This window comes from Petromyzon marinus, chromosome 24, assembly GCF_048934315.1.
Source record: "Petromyzon marinus isolate PM22_M1 ecotype Great Lakes invasive population chromosome 24, UKy_Petmar_22M1.pri1.0, whole genome shotgun sequence".
NCBI lineage: Eukaryota > Metazoa > Chordata > Hyperoartia > Petromyzontiformes > Petromyzontidae > Petromyzon > Petromyzon marinus.
The window spans coordinates 16,750,123-16,772,276 of NC_133690.1; the positions used below are offsets into that span (position 1 = coordinate 16,750,123).

The window sequence follows — 22,154 nt, forward strand, 5'->3', positions numbered from 1 at the left end:
TCATTTATTTCACTTTCCTGACTCTAACCAGCAATCCTCGTGTTCGGCTCTCACCGTAGTTGAGGTTGCACAGGTTGCCGGCGTTGAGGAAGAAGTGCGCGTGGAAGAGGTCCCCGAAGCCTCCGTGGCCAGGCCGGAAGGGCAGCGGCGTGTACAGGTGCAGGCCGGCCGCCCAGTAGGCCTCACCGCCCAGGTAGTCCCCTGCCGCGCGTACAACACAAGATGCAAGGGGATTACACCGCCCGTCAGCATCTCAACGCGGAGATGATATCGGCCGACCGACCGCCCGCCGTTCGTGTCGCGGCACCCAGACGGGGGCCTGTGTGCGCGGCTGCAGCTGAAGTGCAGCGTTGACACCATCGGCAGCCACTGTGCCAAGGCATTTAGAAACATGCTGATTATAAATCTCCACGTGATAAGCCACTTTGCTGAGCTATGATTTGTGGCCAGGTCGCTTCTGAAAAATAAGTTAATACCTCAGTAGGCTTTACCTGGTAGGATAACAAATAATTGAGCTTTATTTGTAAATATTTTTTAAGTGATTTGTTTACCTTTCCTATACTTTGCACTCCTATCGTTTTGTTGTACAGTTGTTGTAACGTTCTTACCCGCCCCCTACTGGACAACTGTTAAAAGGAGCTTCATAGCTCATCGGATTCCTCCAAAATAAATAAATATTCTGATTCTGATTGTGAAGTGCTGGCCGAGCAAGCCGCATTCTGACAGTAAAAAACGTCATTCATTTGCCTACTTTGAAAATGCCTCGCAAATTACCTAATTGTTTAACACCGCATAGCAACAACACACCCCACTGCGAAACCTCTCCAGACTGTAAGCATGTCTGTGAAACACAGTGCCTTTGTGACAGCCTTGCACTGTAAGAATGGCACAGATGCCAAAAGCACCGGATTTTATTTGAATTTATTTGAATTTGTTTGATATGATTTGCTGCATGAAGCAGATTTCTGAACTCAGAATCAGTTTAAACGTCGGCTTGTAATAACATAAAAATTATATATCAGCTATTTTATCTTAAAAGTAATAACAATGCAATTATTTAACCTGAAAATCCTAGCTTAGTATCAGCACTGCCACATTCTGGCCAACTCGCAGCCTCACGCTTACAGCACCTGGCAAGCCCTGGCAGTCACCCAATCAAGAATTAAGTAGGCTCAACTCCGCTTAACTTCTGAGATCACATGTAAGTCATATTTTGAGCGTGAATTGCTTGCAAGAATTTCACTGTAGGCATCTGAAAAAATTCACTTCCCTTGCGATCGAATCAATTTCCATTATTTCAGTTCACAGGATTTGTATTCGAAAAATTATTTTTGCTTTGCCGCAGTTGCGGATGCAAAACCTCGTGAACCAGATAAACATATAATGTACACTTATCAAACGGCCAATTCACACGTGGACGATTGAACGCATGCATCGTGAACGTAATAGATGATAATGGTAATGTAACGATGCACCATTACATGCCTAGCATACAGTGATACACGGTCCTAGAACCAGTATACAACTACACAGGGTTAACATTTTCTTGGTTCTTTCGGTAAAGTCACGTAGAATGGAAATAAAATAATAAAACATAATAAAATAAAATTCTCACGACGTTTCGGCCACAACACAAGTTAACATTGTAGTCAAATTTTGCAATCAATAAAAATACGGAAATTCTAAATGTAAAAAAACCGTAGAACCAGGAAAAGCCACTGATGACCGAGCCTCGTATAAATATGGACTTCGTGGTACTGAACATTTCTGTGAACTCCGATACGTTCCATGAAAGATTACTCACTTTGTAGGTTTCACAGTTCTGCCGAGAAAACAATAATAATTGTGTAACAAAACAACAACAAAAAACCCCATTCCAGGAACACAAAGTGAGCAGCAAAGTGTGTTCGCAGTTACCACACTGCATGTCGTGATGTCTGGTAACTCATGCAAATGAGGTGTAAACTCCATTTATCTAAGACAACATTTGTGCTCGTGACTGCAGCCCAGGGAACAACGTTTATTGTTAGTTTTTTTTTGCCAAGCGAATCCCCGCTGGTGATGCATGTACCTGCCAATGTCATTCCCGTACTTAAATACATCGCTACGGTACACACAGCTGAGATCCCGGGTTCAAATCCACGCAGTTGCCTGTGATTCTTAAACCGAGTTCTCAAAAGTGTAGTGAGATGACGGTCTAAGTCAGGTAATTAAGCAACCGCACAGTCAATCAAACAAACTCCATGGGCAGAGAGCCCATAGGTGTCCACTGCAATGTCTGTCACTTGTTTTCACTTGCCTCTATCCTGTGCCAACATGCTGAGGCTATGCACATCTCTCTGGCACCAATATCTTATGTCATCCAGCCATCCTCCACAGGCTATTCCCCTTCTTCCAATTCCCTCCATTATTCCCATCATTAGTGTTTATATTCCTGTTGTTCTCCATCCTGCATATGTGCTCAAAAAAGCTCGGTTTCATTCTCACGCAAAAAATACAACTGCATTCAATTTGTTTTTGCTCTTAACTTAGCTACATTTCAATGCTAAATTATATGCTAATTCCTTTGTCAAGGCGCTTGGTGTTTTTCTTCTCACACAGCTTAAAGGTCGTGATCTGAGCGTGGCTTCTTCCACTCCAGCGCTGTCCTCCAGACAGTCTCGTCCCTTCACCTGATGAAGGCCGCTTGTGTTGTGGCCGAAACGTCGTGATTTTTTGTTAATTTTTTTGTTATTTTATTTTCACCTACGTGACTTTACCCAATAGAACCAAAGAGTATACATTCCTGCTCTTGAGAATTAAAATATGGGTGCGATTGTCATGCGAAGAACCTTCCTCTCCATAGCAGGGTGGGTGGATGAGTGCTGCCCCCTACTGTGTGGAGCAGAGGTCAACTACGACCTCAACGGTAGTTCTACACAATCTGCTTCCGAGGACCGTTCTCTAACATGATGGGTTGTGTGCTGCTCTGCGAGACATTCAAATGAATGCAATATCATCTTAAGATGTGACACCGATGTTTACCGTTGGCATAAATTTGTGGAAAAATAAAATAAAAATACATCGGGCTAGTGACATCACATGGACGCTGCTAACTGTTGTATTTTAAGTATTTTTTTATATATATACAAAGCTTCACACTTGTGTAGGGCGGTCCAGGACCAAATATGAGGCAGGTAAGCAGGGAGCCCAGCATGGGTGGACACTTCACTTTACCCCCCTTCCGTTTCCTCCTCGCCCACTCACCTTCACTCTGGGGGCCAATGCTGTACATGCTGAATCCTCGAACGGTGGTGGCGCCTCCCAGGAAATACCTGCAGAGCGCAGACGTAGCAGAAACCGCAAAGAGATTGCGTGCGTGTACGCGCGTGCACATGTACACACACCGACCGCGCACATGCGCATACGCACCCACCCACACGCCCACGCAAAACCTGACCGCGGCTGTTCTCTGTGAGGTGGCGGTGATGTCAGTGGCGGTTGCGAGCACCGCACCTTGTGCACCTTGTTAACAGTACCCAAGCGTGCAGAGCCTCGCTCACGCAGAAAAAGATCCCCCCGTGTAGACTACAGAGACTGTTGGGGCAAGAGCCGTTAGTGAGCTCCTAAGAAGGCTGGCACGGTGTGTAAGCAGGTGGTGTGGTCACAAACACACCCGGCTATCTTTGTCTCCACAGTGTGCGATGTTAACACACCAACCCAGGTACTTAATTTAAGGTTGAGTCGTCCCTGGGAAGGCCCGGGACTGGTTCTGATATCGCTCGACACGGATGTTAGCAGTAGCCAGGAATCGAACTCGGGGAATTGCACTGTGTGTATGTTGAACTTCTTTCGCACCGTACGTAGCCAACAATGCTAATCGGAGGTGCTACTATCTACTACACTACCGCTTCCCCCCAGATGACACATGCATACACACATAACTCACGACAACAGCGTTAGCCGGCATTCACTACAAAGTGGTGGTGGTGCCACCACTGCACTTTTATGAGATTTGGAGGACTGGGAGCATTGGAGTGGTGAAAATACAAAGAGAGATTCAATAGGCATGTAATGACGCATCAATACATTTTGTAACATACATTCACAATACATGCATAAAAGAGTGTGAATTAAACAATTGTTTATTTTTTGAAAATGTATTTATTTGGAGCGGTGGTGCAGTGGTTAGCACACTGCACTATAAACCCAGCGATCTGAGTATGACTTTCAGCTATTGCTAAACTGGTGCGCCGCGGGGGTGAGATGATATTTCTCACGTCTGGTATGGAGGAGGTTGTGGGTTTGATCCCAACCCTGATGCCTGTTGTATATTTGGAGTTTGCGCATTCTCCCCGTTGTCGCGTGGAGTTTTCTCCGGGTCCTCCGGTTTTTTCCCTCCACGTATAGAAATACGCATTGACAATATTTGGCTGCGATACTTTCCGCGTGATAAGCCACTTCGTTCAGCGATCATTTGTGGCCAGGTCGCGTCTGAAAAAGAGCTATGTAGCTCAGTGGGCTTCACCTGGCAGTTTAGTTTATAGTTTAACGTCAGTGGCGAGTGATATTTTGAACTGGTCCGGGGCCCTATCCCACCTTCACCTACACACCAAGAGGTGCATCGCGAAGGCCCAAAAAGATCATCGCCAGATTCCAGTCACCCGGGCCATGGCCTTTTCATCAGGAAACAATCCAAGAGGAAGCCCGGCTACATCAGCATCGCGGCTACCACATCCCCCCTCAGGGACGGCTCCTATCCCCAGGCCATCCGGATGCTCAGCTGAGCAGAGCCTCGCGCAATCTCTGCCCAAGCCCCACCAACCCCGAATTTTCTCCCCCACTACTCCCATTCACACCCCTCTCCCACCCCCACCGACTACACTAGACATTAACCAAACAAAGAACGTAATTTACAGTGAGGAAAAAAGTATTTGATCCCCTGTTGATTTTGTACGTTTGCCCACTGACAAAGAAATGATCAGTCTATAATTTTAATGGTAGGTTTATTTGCTCCCTTTAAGAGTGTGCTCCTAATCTCAGCTCGTTACCTGTATAAAAGACACGTGGGAGCCAGAAATCTTTCTGATTGAGAGGGGGTCAAATACTTATTTCCCTCATTAAAATGCAAATCAATTTATAACATTTTGACATGCGTTTTTCTGGATTTTGTTGTTGTTATTCTGTCTCTCACTGTTCAAATAAACCTACCATTAAAATTATAGACTGATAATTTCTTTGTCAGTGGGCAAACGTACAAAATCAGCAGGGGATCAAATACATTTTTCCCTTACTGTATAATTTATAAAGCTCACCCGCAGGGGACCCTATTTCTGGTATGCACATGTCACTTCTATCATCTGCACAGCGATTTTACTTAGTTTTAAATACATTTTAAAAGTATATTTTAATATATTGTTGCTACCATTTACATTGCAGTTGTTAATTTTCACGAGCTGAGAGCGCGACACGGGAACAAAGAATCTCACTGCCATGTACCTCATGTATGCATGGGTATGTGATCAATAACGCTAACTTGACGTGACCAACCCACACTGACTATCATGGTAAAGTATTGTCAAATAAGCCTGACAATTGACAAAGCCTTCATCCAGCAGTGGATTGCCAAAGGAATGCAGATAATCATCTGCATCCCTTTATTTATATGAAGCAACATTTCTAATTGTTGCTTCATAACAATTATAATAATTGTTGCTTGATATAAACTCTGCAGTCACCATAAATGCAACACTCACAACAATAACTAAACAGAATCCATTCTTTAATGGATTCACTACCCCACATCACGAACATGCATCAAAGCACAAAGAGGGACATTTTTTGTTTACATGGGTGAGAAATAAAACACACGCGTGTGCAAAAAGTGGGGTATTTAGAGAATGTTACTCAATTCTGTAAGACTGCAAAGGCTTTGAGCTGTGGGTGTGGCATCGAAGAGAGACAATCGGTGGGATGAAGAGAGAGCGGGAGGAATGCAGAAGTTCTAGAGCAGGCTCAGGAGGAGAGACGTCTCATTAGGACAATCAAAAAAAGGCAAAAGATGTGGATTGGACACATTCTCAGAGTCGAAGGCTTGATTGAAGGGAGTTCTGGAAGGCCCAGAGGGATGTTGGGAAAGAGGCCGAGAGACGGAAAAATAATATCGCTGCTTGACAACTTGAACAACTGGTCGTGAAACTGGTATTTTTTTTTTTACCAGCCAAGGCCCTATTATAGCTCTTTTTAGAAGCAACCTGGCCACAAATGATAGCTCAACGAAGTGGCTTATCACGTGGAAATTTAAAGCAGCAGCCAAATACTCTAAACGCGTGATGTTGATTCTAAATGTGGAGGGAAAAACTGGAGGACCTGCAGAAAAATCCGCGCAACCACAGGGTACAGACATGCAAACTCTAAATATACAGGCATCAGGGTTGGGATCGAACCGACAACCTCCTGTGTACTGGGCGAGGTGAAAGGAAGGCCGGAGACCAAGCAGGGAAACGAAGAAGAAAGCTCATGATCGGATAGGACGGCAGATGTGGGTGCCAAACACCTCCTAAAGAAGAACACTGCGGTTGGAGCAACGGTTAAAAGTCACCACAGCAGATCCCGACACAAGAGGGGTCTCTTTCTACTGTTAATGCATTCAGTTTATTGTTGGCTCTAAAGCGCACGTCCAGGGGGTGACTCGCTGCGCGTGCTGGGGTTGTCGGCCCGCATCAAGATGGAAGTTCAATGTGTAGAACCGCACCTCCGACGAGGACGGTTGGCTATGTAAGGTGCGAAAGAAGTTAAACGTAAGTACACACATCAAGGGCTTCAGCATGCATGAGTTTGGAGCATAGTGCCGATTTTCCTATCGTTACATCCACCCGCTCCGTTTTTTTTTTCTTCACGATGTAAGCGTTATTCATTACTCTTTGTTTCCTTTCGGTAAAGTCACGTAGGTATAAAATAGAATGAATTAAATCACGACGTTTCGGGCGCAACACAAGCGTCCATCATCAGTTGGGACAACCACAGCAAGAAACATTTGCTGAAGTGGGCAAAAGGGCGGCTGTAACAAGAGGCTATATAGCCCTTTTGCCCACTTCAACAGTTGTTTCTTGCTGTGGTTGTCCCACCTGATGACGGACGCTTGCGTTGCGCCCGAAACGTCGTGATTTTATGTATTTTCTACCTACGTGACTTTACCGAAAGAACCAACGAGTATGGATCCCTGCAGTCACGAAAACTTCAAATCTGGATTGTTATTCATTAGCGAAACTTTTCACCCGGATAAATCTTTGAGATGCAACATATCGGTCGCAAGTGTCCAGGCCGTCACGTGACACTGCTTGGCAAACGAGTAACGACACGTACATACAAACAATTTAAATCTAAAACTTATGACTGGGCAAGGCTGTGGAAGCGGAAATAGAGAGCACGGGAGGAACTGTAATGACTGTGGATCCATCAGTGAATAATGCAACGCAATCTCGGGATCGCTGATTTAAGTGGGTTGTTGTTGTTGTTTTTTTAACAACACAGATGAGTAGCAAAATGCATCGGCATGCGGCATAAAAACCACTTCCAAAGAAGCCACCAACTATAATCATAATTTTTATGTCTCAATAAAGCCAGCCCACAAATGTCTTGTCCCAATACAACCTTTTTTCATAAGCCAGCTGTACGGGGTGAGAATAAACAAAATATAAGCCAAGAAACGACTGGGCGCGGGCGCACGCACACACACACACGCCACACACACCATGCACGCCACACACACCACACGTACACGCCACACACACCACGCACGCCACACGTGCACGCCAAGCACACGCCACACACCACACGTACACTCCACGCACACCACACATACACGCCACGCGGACTCTCCTTCCGCTGCCTCGAACGTCAACCGAGGGGTCCCGAGGTGAGGTGGCAGTAATGTTTTTTATTATAACATTTTGGCCGCCCTTAGTTCCTGGCCTGGCCTGAGATGAAACGGCAGTGAAAGCCCATTGCCTGCACCCCCCACCACTCATTCCCTCCCAAGCGCCCCCCCCCCAACCCACCCACCCCCCCCTCCCCGTTTTCTTCTCCTTGCAGGTCTGCTTGCCAGGTTTTATCTGCCGGCCAGATATATATTTAAAAAACACTGTTGTCGAAGAAAGCTTTCATCTCCTGCCACGCTTCTACCCCTCAATTCCCTCACTTTTTCCTCTCGTGCCGAGGGTTTTGCGAGATCACAGACGATCCGTAACAGCGGGGGGGGGGAGCCAACTGCTAACGGTTTTAGACTTCTCGCGCTGTTGTCACTCGCGTTAGTTTCTCCGTCGACACGCGGAGAGAGAAGAAAAGCGAAGGAGGCTGCAGTAACGCTGTCGGGGTTGGGAATCGGGATTTCATTAAGAGTCTAAAAATGTAGCTGCACCTCACAGCATATGACAACAGGGGACAAGAACGAGGAGGAGGGAAGTGCAACACTCACGAGCACAGAGGAAACAGCAGACCACAAACACGGTCCGAGCGTGTAATCGGAAGTCGGGGAAATCATTTACGAGTACGAATAACAAAAATAACTTTTCCCATCATACTAGCTGCATCGTCAACAAATTTACCTAAGAAAGACAAGGGGGTGGGTGTGCAAATATTTGTTTTGGTCTCCAGCTGGGTTAAGTCTTTTCATTTTTGTTCGTTTGGTTGTGAAGTGTCTGAGAAGAAGTGCGTCGAGGAAATTGAGCTATTCATTAGCAACCTCAATCATCGAGTGAGTGATTTCATAAATATTTTGTCAGAAAGTCAAATATGCAAGAAAGAAAGCATGACTTGCGGGTGATCGCAAGAAAGCGATATCTGGCAAAAACAATCGACACCATTCATTGTGCAAAAAATATCGTCGTGTCGCCGTCTCAACGCCCACACCGAGCTCCCCACAGCCAACCCCGGTAGCTTCCGAGTATCAGTGCTGCCTCCAACCCTCGCTTGGCTTGTCACACAAGTGTTTTGTTGAATGTGGGTTTTTTTTTCTATGGGGGATGTTCGAAAGTGAACGGTTGGTTACGCTTTCCGCTAACACTTTGAAAACAGTCGGTCGGGTTCTGCCCAGACAGTCGGATTCTGCCCAGATGCACGACTAGACATACGTCCGCCGCCATTATGACCTGCGTGGCCTCTGCGTAGCATTATTTCGACGAAAGTCTTTCGTCATCTGTAGTTGTAACACGTTGCGGCCGCTATGCGCGCTTCTGTGGCTGGGACGACGCGTCGACTCGTTGATCGATATAGATTCTTAAAAATCACAAGTGCACAGAATCCCGTGTGTTAGGATCGACTTGTTATATTCGTATATATGCTGTACGCAACGGGTTCACCTCACCCCCACTACAGCTATTAGAGCCGATTACTTCTCCACAACACATATATAATCGATTCTTTCGATGAATCGCAATCCTAAATTGTGAGAATTCATTAAAATTACCAGAGGGAGTGAATCATTCCACCCGGAGTCTACATACTCTACCTAAATATGTACATGCGCACAGCCCTTTTAAAATACCCAGTGTTAGAGGAGGAACTTTCCCACGGCGTAAGGGTCGTAGGGGTTTATCTGACTATACGTCACCAAGCTACTAATCAGCGCGAGTTCGTGAAGGCAGGTAATACAGCTAAATATGGAAGCACCACCTATCCCCGCAGCCTATAACAGCCTGTTGTGCACGGTGGTTGCCCATCCAAGCACTATCCACAATCTCAACGCTTGCTCAGCTCGAGATCTAACATGATCGTATTCATCCCACGTGCTTTGTTCAAAAGCAGTTGGGAACGGAATTATGTGATTAATACACGTGAATATAGACCGGGCTACGTTAAAAATAATTAAATATAATGATCACAAACGTCTCTTGAGAGGGGCATCTCATTACGTTAATCGAAATGGCTCGTACAGTGGCACGTGGGCACGCACCGCGGTTGTGCGTAACAGAGGCCGACCGACCAACTGTCGACGCTAAAACACTTCCGAAGGAGGCCCCGACACGGCCCGTGAATCCACGTCGGATTTGAACGCCGAGATAAAACTCTAGAAGCATTTGGTGGCAATGCGTTGGGCGCGTCCACCTCTCCCCCCAGTTTTTTTTTATCCGAGAGGTAGTCCAAGAAGGCATCCACACAGGGGGGAGGAAGGGAGGGGGGGCTCTTCATGAACACCGCCTGCAGCTGGGATCACGAAACATCTGAATTCCATTGTCTTTACAGGCATCTTTTGAAGAACAATGACGGCAATAAAAACTATATGAAGGGGCCACGGAGATAAACTGTGCCGAAAAAACGACTTTAAATGACTTAGAGTAGCAAGCGAGAGTACAGAGCGAACCTCAGATGGCACCTGCATTTAATGCACCCGCACGCCAAAGTCCACCGTTTGATCTAAAACGTTGAAACCGCCCAAAACGGGAGCGAGGCAGTCGTATTCCGCACAGGTGCCCCTAACCGCGAGGAGGGCGGGGTGGGAGGGGGCCTCGGGAAGTCCCACAGCCCACACTGCCCAGCCGCACGCTAATGCAGAAACGTGAGCAGGCACACGAGTCAATGGAAGAAGGCCTCGGAGAACCGTGAATCGAAAATGTTTTTACTTTTGCCATTAAAAAGGGGCCTGAAAAAGTATTTCTCGCGATAACAAAAAAGTGAAATGTCACAGCCGAGTAGCGGAGCGAACGTTGCCAAACAGTCCCCCCCCCTCCTTTAACCACGCGGATTGCCTCGTTTGTGAAACGCTTATGGCGTGAACGACGCTATCTTGCCAATGGACCTGCGCGTTTTGAAGCGTTAAATTCCAGTCCAGAGACGAATGTTGGGCACTCGCCACATCCCACATCATACAGAAAGCCTCTTGTGCCATCATCATGCAGGATGTCATATAACCGCAAGCATCTGGTTGGCTAAAACATTCTTACCGAGTGGTGGTGTGTGCGAGCACATAGTTACTTTATTTACATTATAGGACGTTTTGTTTTAGGTGAGAGATGGAAAGAATACAGGATATGAATAGTTACTTCATCGTAAGATTACTATTTATTGGGGGAAAGATTTATATGTTGTCACTCGAAACTAACTCTTGCCTTGGACATACAAAATCACTGTCGTACCTTCCTAATTAAGGCTGATTTTTAACAGAAGAGGAAAAAAAAAGTATAATTGTCTAATATTTTCGGCAATAGTCCTTTCTCATCGCAGAATGCCAACAAACACTGACGTATAGCTGGATAGCTGGGACACGAGCGGATAAGAGGTCTCAGACAGAACTGTCAAACCGCCTCCTCGCAGAGCAAGCAAGACGCAAATACATTTGTTTTCAACTTCACAGTACGTGCACTCTCATTAAAAAACAACAACAACAACCCAGGGACGTTCATTTTCAGTGGCCCCCACCGACACCGAAACTACCCTCGTCGCCAACTTCCTTAACTGTGCACGTTTCGAAAAGGTATTTTTCGAAAGTTAACAACTTCCTCTTTGTCGGAGGCCCGCTGGAGAATGTTGGGTGTCTTTATTTCATTTTCATCACGACGGCACTTTAGAAGAAGAAAAAAACAAAGCCACGAGTGCTGTGACGATCCCCCCCCGCCCCACTGCCGCCCCGAGGGGGGGGGGCAAGGTGCCTACCCCGGCGCTAAAAAATCAACGGCTTAGCGCCATTCCTCTCAGGGGCTACCCCGGATTGGTGGGAGCAGGCCATCTGATATCCCTCGCCCCAAATCTCACAACGCTCGATTTGGCCACCCCCCCCCCCTTCGCCATAACGAAACCACGATGTGTCTTACGCGGGGGGGGGGGGGGGAATGGCCAAGGGCAGCACTGTCAAAGGTAAAGCCACCACCACCGCCGCCCAGCAAAGCCGCGGCGGTCGAAGCCACAATGCACTGGCGGGTTTTCATGACCGCGGTAAGGAAAGAGCCGATCGAACTGCAGCGCCGTCATTGTCACATTGCTGCCGCTCTTGCCAGTGATAAGTGGCATTGCAATCTCCTCATGCTGTAATGTTCTGCTAATTGCTTTTGCTCTGAGCCATTGGTGGAAATGCCACATTTCTATGTTAGGGTGCGAAGTAAGTTCAACATACATACATCCTTTGGACAACCCCCGATTTCAATAATTTCAAGCGGTATTTACTCACTCTCAGAGAGATAGAGAGACTGGCTCAGGAGGAGCGACGAACCACAGACAAGTGGGAAGACAAGCCACACGGCGAGCTGGGGCCAACATTTGCCCAAACTCTCTAGAAATTTATAGTACGTGAATTACGGTGTTATCGGCCAATTAATTATGAGGAAATGGGAGCACCTGGGGAAAACCCCATGCAGGAGTGGGAAACACTATCTCCTATATAGACGCAACAGGTGGAATACACATTTTTGCTGCACTGCATTCTCCTGGCGAACCACGGTATGACGCCTCAACGCCCACGCGAAGGGCGTTTCACAACATTCACGCGCCCCACCGATCCTCGCCTCCACAGGACTGGATTACGGGCATGCGCTGCCACCACCGACCGGCTATCAAAAGGTGCATCTCAGCAGAGAATTGTTTTGCTTCGAACCGTGTGGTAAACCCACTGCTGGATGAGGGCCTCCCCATACCATGCGGGTCGTGGGGGGGGGTTATTCGACTCTACTTCAAAACACGGGAGACTCGTGTAATAACACAAATAATTGCATTCTTGGAAATGCAAAGCCGATCCATAAACTTCTATTGGCGCGGCCTTGCGCAAATACAAAGCTCCTCACAATCAGAGCCGAGGCACCTGCGTAATAGCAGCAGGCTCTAACACCTAACAGAAAACGCCGTTCCTTTGCTCTCCCAGACTCAAGCGCCACGGTCCCGCCTGGGCAGTGTTAAGCGGGGAGGGAAATAGCCCGGACACGTGGCCAGCGGGGTTTTCCATAGCGTCAATAAAGTGAGTAGGTAAATAACCAAATAAATGTCTGGTGCGTTTGCCCTTGCGATGCCCGGCCAGGGTCGTGCTCGCATTCCACCGGCTCGTAGGGAGACTCCTTCCTTTCCCTAACTGCCCCTCTTTCCGCAACCCCCACCCCGAAGCCAAATTGACAGCCAAACGACAACCGGTGGAATGCCCATCCAGGAAACAAATGTGTGGATGGGAGGGAAAAGCCCAATCGCCACCAGTGTAAGCAAAAAGGGAAGAAAAAAACGATAATGCAGCACGTCACACGTCGCACGCGCGCTACGGTTGGTTTAGTTTGGGTCGGTATCAACCGAGAGCGACCGTCAAGGTCACACCGTTGCCAGAAAACGCGCTGGCTCGATCGCTCGTTGTGAAAGCGGCGGAGTGTTGGAGCGCAGTGGAGATAAAGGAGCCTGCGTGCACACGTTCGCGTGCGCGCGTCCATGCGCACACACGCTTGAGCGAAACGCAAAGGCACCTGCGTCAAACGAATGTGTGCCGCTCTGCGAGAGCTTCTCGCGGTCAGGCCATTTGCCGCGTTGGCAGCGAGGCCCACGCGTTTTCCAGCGCCCACGTTGCGTAACACCGCGGCGCACCTTTATGCGGAGGTGTCATGGAACCTTCCTATTGGCTGCACGGTGCTGCTGGATGCATTGCCGAGGGTGCTCAATGAGTCGGGGCAGGCACAGGGGCAGTTCCCGTTCAAAAGCTCACGCGTTCGCCCGTCGTCGGTTTTGAACTGCGACGTTTGAACGCTGCAGAAAAAACTTAGCTGAGGCTGCACTTTGCCGTGGGTTAGTGCTTCCGAAGCGCACAGTGAAATCCAATTTACGGGGCAAAGAGCAGCGAGTGGGCGCAAAGTCCTCTCTCCAACAACAACACCGTGTTCTTCATCACACCCTTGCTCACCGAGGTGAACGTCAATAGTTTTTAGAGAATTCATTTCTTTCTTACGCCACTGCTCGAGGGAGCAATAGAGAGCCCCTCAATATGGTATTTGGGCCGAAGCTTCTAGGATGGCCAGACATCTGGGAAGAGTACGCACACTTTACCCCACCACATGCGACCAGCCAATCGATCAACCGCGGTGAACCCATTTACACCGCTGAGTGGACGGAGGCAGAGAGATATATGAAACTTGCAGCGTTGTTTTAACCACCACGCCGGGAAATGAAGCAGGCAACCTTTTGGGTTGCAAGTTCAGTTGTTGCTTACAATTCATCACACCACAGTGGAACGATGCAGCAGCCAGACACTTAAGAGATCAGGGCATGCTGCGATTACAAAAATGATTGAGATTGCAACACAAGTCGATGACCACAATAGTAGGAAAATGCCATAACCGAACCACAAGACGCAGCGTGCGTGCGTTTATTATCGTGACGAAGCTGCGAGACGATGCGTCCGAGCGCAAGGGACCAAGTGGAAAATTCATGTATCTGGCGTGTGCCCCTTTGCGCTACAATATGGAAACCTTGTGATGGAAAGTGGGCAGAGGCTCTTTGCGGGCTTGAGCCAAGGTGGACGGGCGCTTTGGGCGTGTTACGGCTGGGATGAGGGATACTAAAGAGGCTTTTTTATATAGTGACAGAAAACCGGTTCCAATGCGAAAGTTTCCACTGGTTTTGGCTGGCGAGACAAACCCCAGTGTCACGTGCTCCCCACCAGATATCTTACCCTCCCCTTAATCAAAACAAATCCCAACAATGTTAACTTCCGTACAGTTTAACTCTTTTTCTTTTTGCTTTACATCCACAGGGCCATGTGTCCTGCGCTTTCTGCGCCACTCACAAGTTCTATACAAACCCTGCACATGACCTCATCACAGAGAGATGTTTTTGTGTAATAGAGGCCCACACATCCAGTCTTATTTCTGGCGGATGACTTTAATGCTGTGCTCACACTTCCGGCTAAGAAAATCGTACGCCAAACGGCAATGCCAAAATTAACAGTCCCAGACCATTTAAACAAAAAAAATCTCATCCATGTCAAACAAATGCGCTTTTTAAATACGGATGGAAACGCATACAATACAACTGTTTATCCGTGGCGTGCCATGGGAAGGGGAGTAGAGCCACGAATATAATGTGTGGAAAAAGGAAAAGGGACGGGAAAGGGAAGGGATGCCAGGACGGAAGTTCCCAAAACGACCAAAGAGGGCACGGCTCAAGATGAGCAGCGGAAAGAAAGGAGTAGCGCCTGGGGGCAGAGGCACGGGAGGAGGGGGAGAAGGAATGACCGGGCCAAGATGTTGGGGATGAGAGTGTGAGGATGAGAGAGGAGGGAGGGGGAGAGAGAGGGGAAAGAGCGAACAGAAGTGAGCTGCACATAGCAGCGTCTGTATTCACAGGGAGCGGGGAGGGATGAAGATTGGGGGTGGCCACACAAGTCACGTGATTTACGGCAGGCATGAGCCGATTTAGATATCTAAAGACCTGTGATACGACTCGCGTAACACCTTAGGTGACATTATTTTCAAGCGACATGTACCATTTCAAATGACAATTCAACTTAAGGTGTTTTAAGCAAACCGCCAAAAATGTTTAACTCCTAAACTTATTAAAAGAACGAATTGATTTGTACTGTAAGAGCAACATTACACGTGAAATGAGTTTGAGTGAAAAATGTCATTAGTACATAGGCTTGGACTTGCAATCATGCCTCACGTACTCTTTGGTTCTTTCGGTAAAGTCGCGTAACTAATTTAGTTATTTTCATTTGATTATTTTCATTGTTATTTTTTATTAATTATTATTATTAATTTAGTTATTTTCATTTGATTATTTTCATCATTATTATTTTCATTATTTTTTTATTTTTCACCTACGTGACTTTACCGAAAGAACCAAAGAGCATGTGAGGCATGATCGCAAGACCAAGCCTATGTATTAATGACATTTTTCACTCAAACTCATTTCACGTGTAATGTTGCTCGCAGTCACGAAAACTTTCAAATCTAGAATCATGCCTCACGTCATGTGACATCACCACTCTGCGTGAATAATGATGCACACCGTCTTGTTAAAGACCGCCAACTCAAAATAGTTAAAATTACAGCCCCGTATTGTTTTCGACGGAAGCAGGGCAATGAGAAAACTGTACAGTAGACCAGTTTCATCCTTGTTAAGAACCATCACTACACCTCATGCCGCCTTGTGCCGCAGAGGCTTTACGTGCTCAAAACATTAATCGAATGATAGTTTCAATAATAAACGTATTGATTGCCGTTGTTTTGTATTAATCACCGCGAAGCAGGAGATATGACTTCGGCGCACGGAGGGTTTCAAGGGGAAAAGTGGGTACCCTCACCGGGGCAGCATGGTTCAGGGTTTGAGGGCAGATGTACCTGTCAGCGATGGAAGACGGCCGATCTCCAATCGGCATGAGCATCCCACCCCACAGCGACGCAGACAGCACCTGTGGTGAGACGCACATGCAGCGTGGCGAGACCGTTTCCCGCTCGTTCCATTTAAATATTCTGCAGCCAGTCGCAGTTACCGAATGGTTCGCCACCCTTGCCTCGCTTGGTAAAGAGACAACAATATAGTGACATAATGCATGGGGTGAAGCGGTGGAGCAGTGGTTAGTGCACTGTGCTCTGAACCCGATGACCTGAGTTTAATTTCCAGTGGCGGAGTGAAAACCAGCCTTAGGCCTTCCACTCCCTCCCCCCCTACACTTCAGCAACCTGCACGGATCAGCATGGCGAGGTGTGATCAAAGCAATCCCATGACCGAAAGGTGTTGGGAGACCGTCATCCAGCAGTGGACTGACACGAGGCCGTACGTGTCGATGCGTGTGACTGTACATCTAAACACAGTGCAGAGTTGGGGGGCACATTCAAGTGAAAGAGGCGACTTATGATCTTGAAGAAGAGGTGAGCAGAGAGGTAGGAAAATTACGTGGATTTGTAAGTGGGGAATTCACAATCTAAAGCAGCGGGGGAGGGGGGCGGATAGATCTTAGGGGCGCCACGCTGAAGAGATGTTATCTACCTCGCCTAGTGAATACGAGGGTCATGGGTTCAATCCTAACCCTGAAACCTATATATTTGGGTTTTGCATGTTCTCCCCGTGGTCACGTGGATTTTCCTCCGGGTCCTCCGGTTTTTCCTTCCACATTTAGAATCCCACGTGTTTAGAGTATTTGGCTCCAAAAAATGTCCACATGATAAGAGACCACTTTGTTGAGCTATGAGTTGTGCCAGGTCGCTTCTGAACAAGAGCTATATGGCTCAGTGAGCCTAACCTGGTAAAATAAATAATAGCAAAATAGTGAATAGTAAGCCGAAACAACTTAAGAATTATTTCATGCTTTTAAGGTGGATTTATTTTAAAACGCATTTGATACTTTCTAAAATAGTTTGTTCTGCATTACTTATTGTGTTTGATGTAATGGTGCCTTGGATGGCAAATCTATAACAGAAAGGTGTCACAGGGTAATTGAAAATAAAATGGACTTGACAATAAATCTACAGCTGCAATCTTAGGAAGCTTTTACCGACCAAAATGAACTCAAAAGCATTAATAATCACCACAATAAAGTATATCTGTTCAATACTTAGGCACCACTCATGGACAAATCAATATGGGAAAGTTAATCTCATTGCTTGTGAAGGTATTTTTCAAACCATGCAGTTCAGCTGATTGACCACCGACAATTAGGGTCATTATCTGATTGGCGGTCGCGGTACTTTTGAAGGCAGCAGTGTTTGTTTTTGTTTAACACGTAGGCTTTCGCGACCAATATTATTCACAGCAAAGGTTTTTATGGGTTAGATTGCGAAAATAGGTGTCGTTAAGCCACCACTACCACCCGACGCAGCCAATTAGCAAGGTTTGTCCTGTAAACAAAACGTGCTAATTGGTAGATATTTTTAATTTTAAAAAATTCAGGCCACATTTCCTGTGCTAGGGCGGCGATGAGACCAGAATGTAGGTGCGGTGTATGGTACCGTAGCACCACCTAGAGGAAAAGACCGGCAACTGTTGTTAATCTGTGTTGGAAGTGGCTTAAAGAAGAACCACTGACAGAAACGTCGCACATCATTTTTACTCTTCCTTATAACGCAGTGTTATTGACAAATTTGTTGAGATTGTTCTATACATGTCTCAGAATCAGAATAATTATTTATACTGGAGGAATCATTTGAGATATAAAGCTCTTTTTCACAGATGTCCAGTATATAGAGGACGTCCGTCATACCGATATCAGTGAAGATGTCCCATTCTTGGCATTTGAAAAAGAGTATTTTTCGAATGCTAATCCCTACAAAATATGCACTCGAAACATTATACGAGTGGCGGCCAAACCGCAGCTCAAGTGTGGCTCGATAGAGACACGGATAATTGTGTTACCTCTCAAACATTACTTTATATGAAATGGGGGAAAAAATAATCTGCGCAAGCCCCAGACACTTGCCTCTGGCAGTGGAGCAAGGCAAAAGAACTTCTGAGGCACTCCCCAAGTGGCTCTCGGCCACATGAAGATGTTGGTACGCAGCTCATAGTGCCAGGAAGCATGCCCCCCCACCCTCACCGCCACTGGCTTAAGTTTACATTACCCAGGCCAGCATCATGTCATTTGCAAGGGTGACCTGTATGTGTGTATGTGGAGCTTCTTTCGCAAAGTATGTAGAAAACCGTGATAATTGGAGGTGCGGGGGAAGAACAAATTAAACATAAAAAGCAGGCCTAGGGCATTTGTCTGTCTTGTTTAAACTTGCTGACCTGTCCCTACTGGACATCGGACGCCGCTGTGATGCTGGTTCCCCTCAGCAGTGCAACCATTGAGCACAGTGAGTGAGCCAGCATAGCGCAGTGTGAGAGAAGCACAACAGCAGTAATCCAGCGTGGCACGAGACGCAGGCTTACTAACCACGCTGCCAACCCCTCCGCTTACCGAATCCCACAGCAGCTTCTTGTTGAGCTGCAGCTCGAAGTCCTCTTTCAGGAATTTCACATCGCCGCCTGTGTACCCGGCCAGCTCCTGCACGCAGCAGGAAGGACACAAACACACAGCGCTTGTGATATCACATACATAGGCAGGCACGTACGCAGGCAGGCTCATCAGTCACACTCGGCACCTGGCGAGGTGGCTCATGGGTTGGAGCACTGAGCTAGCACTGTCGAGATTGGGGTTTGAATACAGGCTGCCATCCACCCATTATTAAACCGGGTTCTCAAGGGTGGTCAGGAGTAAATGGTCTCAGCCCAGTCACCAATGACTAAAACAACCCATGACATTAGATTTGCTTCCTTTTTCATGAAAAGAGATCAATCCCAACTCTGAGAATAAAATATACTGGTTTGAGTGCCACGCAACAATCATATCCCTCGCAGTAGGACTTGTATGTGAGAAGATAAGCCCCTTGGTGTGTGGATCAGGGGTCACTTGAAAAATCTCAGAAGTAGCTCTATGATATCGGCTTCTGTGGCACGTTCTCTAACATTGCTCAGCTAGAGTTGTATGCTGATTAACCGGAGGTCATTTGACAAGTGGCAATAACTGCGGCAGTAGCAATTCGTGAATGTAAAACATTAAATGAATACGGTTAGTGCTTCAAGTTGTTTTTAAACAGTGATACATTTTGTTAAACACCGAGTAATTAGGTCACCGTTACCTTCAGCAGCATTCTTGTAAGCCTATAGTTTCATTGAATGCTGCATATGGTTCATATTCCCTATGTGCGTTATTAATGGCTTTCCTGTAAAAGGCGCATTATAAATAAATGAATGAACAATGCCCAAGATGCAGATCGACTCTCTGTAAGGGGAAACCACTGCCCAGTGCCATTAAAGGCCAAGTCAGTCGACACAAGATGCAGCTGGCTTGTGTGTAATTTACAGAAGCAAATATTAATCGGCCGAAAGTTTCTCCCACTTACGATGCACACGTTACAGGCCTCTGGTTAATCCACTGCTGGATGATGGGCTACCCACGCCACGTGGGTCGTGCAGGTTTATGATACTTGACCCACACTGGTCAGCATGGGTTTGTGAAGGTGGGAAAACACAACCACGGGACCATGGAAGCAGAGTACAACAATGGATTTTGCTGCACTGATTTCTGCTGCTCTGCATATAGGCCCGCAGCAGCCTTTACCACCTTTTGTGCATAGCGGTCGCCTGTCCAAGCACCGTCCGGACTTAAACCAGCTTAGCTTTCAAGATAAAACAAGTTCAATATGAAGGTGATTTGGTCAGAGGCTATGCTTCTGATACTTTATTTGAAAGGTATACAGATGCTGCTTCATGCACCTTATTAAGAGTTAACAATAACAGGGCTATAACATTAAACAACACCTTTATAGCGTTTAATCTGTGATTCATGAAACGAATAGCACGTGCAAGAACCATTGATTTCCGATTCATACACAAAAGTCTTTGGGTGGCCTTCGTCCAGCAGTGGATTGACCATGGATGAATGTGAATGAGATAAAGTGACTGGGCCATGGAAACCCTGTCGCTAATTTTGGATGCTACATGAATCACAATGATAAAAGAGGTATTGATTCGCGACATGAATTGTGACACTGAATCATGACAAGTCATCAAATGGTAGAAGAGGTACATTTATTTCATCGAAGGTTGCTAATTCAAATCTTGTTTGGGGGGGTTTACTCAGCCCATCCTCGCTCCAGGGTCGGTAAAATGAGGACCATCCTGTGTAAACTCACCCGTCATAGGAATGTAAATTTTTCCACCACTGGCTCAGGGCTGTGAATGGGTTATAAGCACCAATGCAATGCACATTTGAGCAGGAAACCCCTAACCCTTTTTTTTGTAAACCTCGACGCTCTCATAATACTGCGACACTGCCAGCAGATGGCAGACTTGGAACACATTTACACGAACCTTCTTGGCCCAACAGCCCATTTCACACTGCACGTCTGACCACGTCCCATTTTATTGTTGTGAATTTGTTGTCTATATTTGTTGTCTTTCCACCCCAATGGTGTGCTTATTTGTGATATCATTGCAATGCCATGAGACGGAGATAACCATTTGGATATTTTTGCAGACGGGTGTGACCTTTATTGAAAGGGATGGGCCTGCGACCTCTGTTCCACACAGAGGTCACTTTCCCACCCGCTCTGCCATTGAGAGTAATGTTCACCACATGACAAGTCAAGGCTATATATATATGAAACTCTTACAGCTGAAATGTTACCGAGACTGCAGAACCAAATTAATGCGATGACCTTTTTGGCGTAATTATCGGTGACCAGGCTGAAACCATCGCCTCTATATACTTGAAGAAACCGATTTTAATCACAGGCGTCTGAAATCCGGACCCAAACCCAGGATCTCAGCGGTGCCAGCTCAGCGATGCGACCTCCGAGCCAACAGGTCCGCTCTGTCGTTTGCCACCGAATCCAGAGGCGGTCGGTGGGGCAGCGGATCACTCCACTCACCTGGTTGACTTTGAGCAGCAACCCTTGCGTGGGAAGGATGGACGCGTTGCGGGTGTCAAACACCATCGTGTGCTGTCGGGGGGACGACGGATGGAAGGGGGTGGGGAAGGGGGGATATATGTGGGACAACAAAAATAATCAGCATGCGTATGGGGGTCCAGCTGCAGGAGTACAATTAAGGTGATAGGAAGGTTTAGATAAATATGCGATAAAAAAAAAACACAGATACGTTCCAAGAGATGTGTGAGCAACGAAGGGCAGTACAGAAAACCCTTTGTGTTGTACGATACTTTAAGACTCCCATGTCTTCAGCAACCCACATTGACCCATGGCCAAATAACCCTGACAACCTGGCACCACACTTGAAACAGTACGACAACAAATACGATATTAAATTAACTGTCAGCCACGTCCCCTTTGCTCTCGCGTGATGCAACCTCAGTGATGTGGCAACGTGTATGACAGTCGTGTCACTCTCACAACGCCAGAGCATCGCAGTGTGCAACTCATGAAAGTCAATTTCAAGTATTTTTCTCATCGTGGACAGCCCGAGACACAACAAACACACAAACGTGCCAAAATAAGTAGATTTGTGACTTTTGTCTTCACACATCTTTACATGCCATTTTTCCCACACTCGCAAATAGTAAAGCAAACGCAGGTTCAAGCAAAGGCAAATTCAGTTTCGATGGCGAAAATATGACCTGGTTTGGCCAATCCGAAGCACACACAGAAGGCAGTCACCCCACATTAGCAAGTTATTTTTAGCCAAAAAACAATTGGAAACTTAAAACGTGGTCCCAAGTTAAC

At 46.8% G+C, this 22,154-nt stretch overlaps 1 protein-coding gene across 1 annotated transcript in view; it reads right to left on the reverse strand.

Annotated features, from left to right (window-relative positions):
- Window positions 1–22,154, reverse strand: part of SAMM50 (SAMM50 sorting and assembly machinery component) — a 49,102-nt gene that overhangs the window by 16,297 nt on the left and 10,651 nt on the right. Inside the window, exons 9-13 of the mRNA XM_032960127.2 lie at window positions 21,345–21,416; window positions 18,830–18,916; window positions 16,275–16,345; window positions 3,247–3,314; window positions 55–201 (exon numbers count right to left, since the gene is read on the reverse strand). Of these exons, the coding sequence (XP_032816018.1) occupies window positions 55–201; window positions 3,247–3,314; window positions 16,275–16,345; window positions 18,830–18,916; window positions 21,345–21,416 (445 nt within the window). The remainder of the gene's footprint in view (window positions 1–54; window positions 202–3,246; window positions 3,315–16,274; window positions 16,346–18,829; window positions 18,917–21,344; window positions 21,417–22,154) is intronic.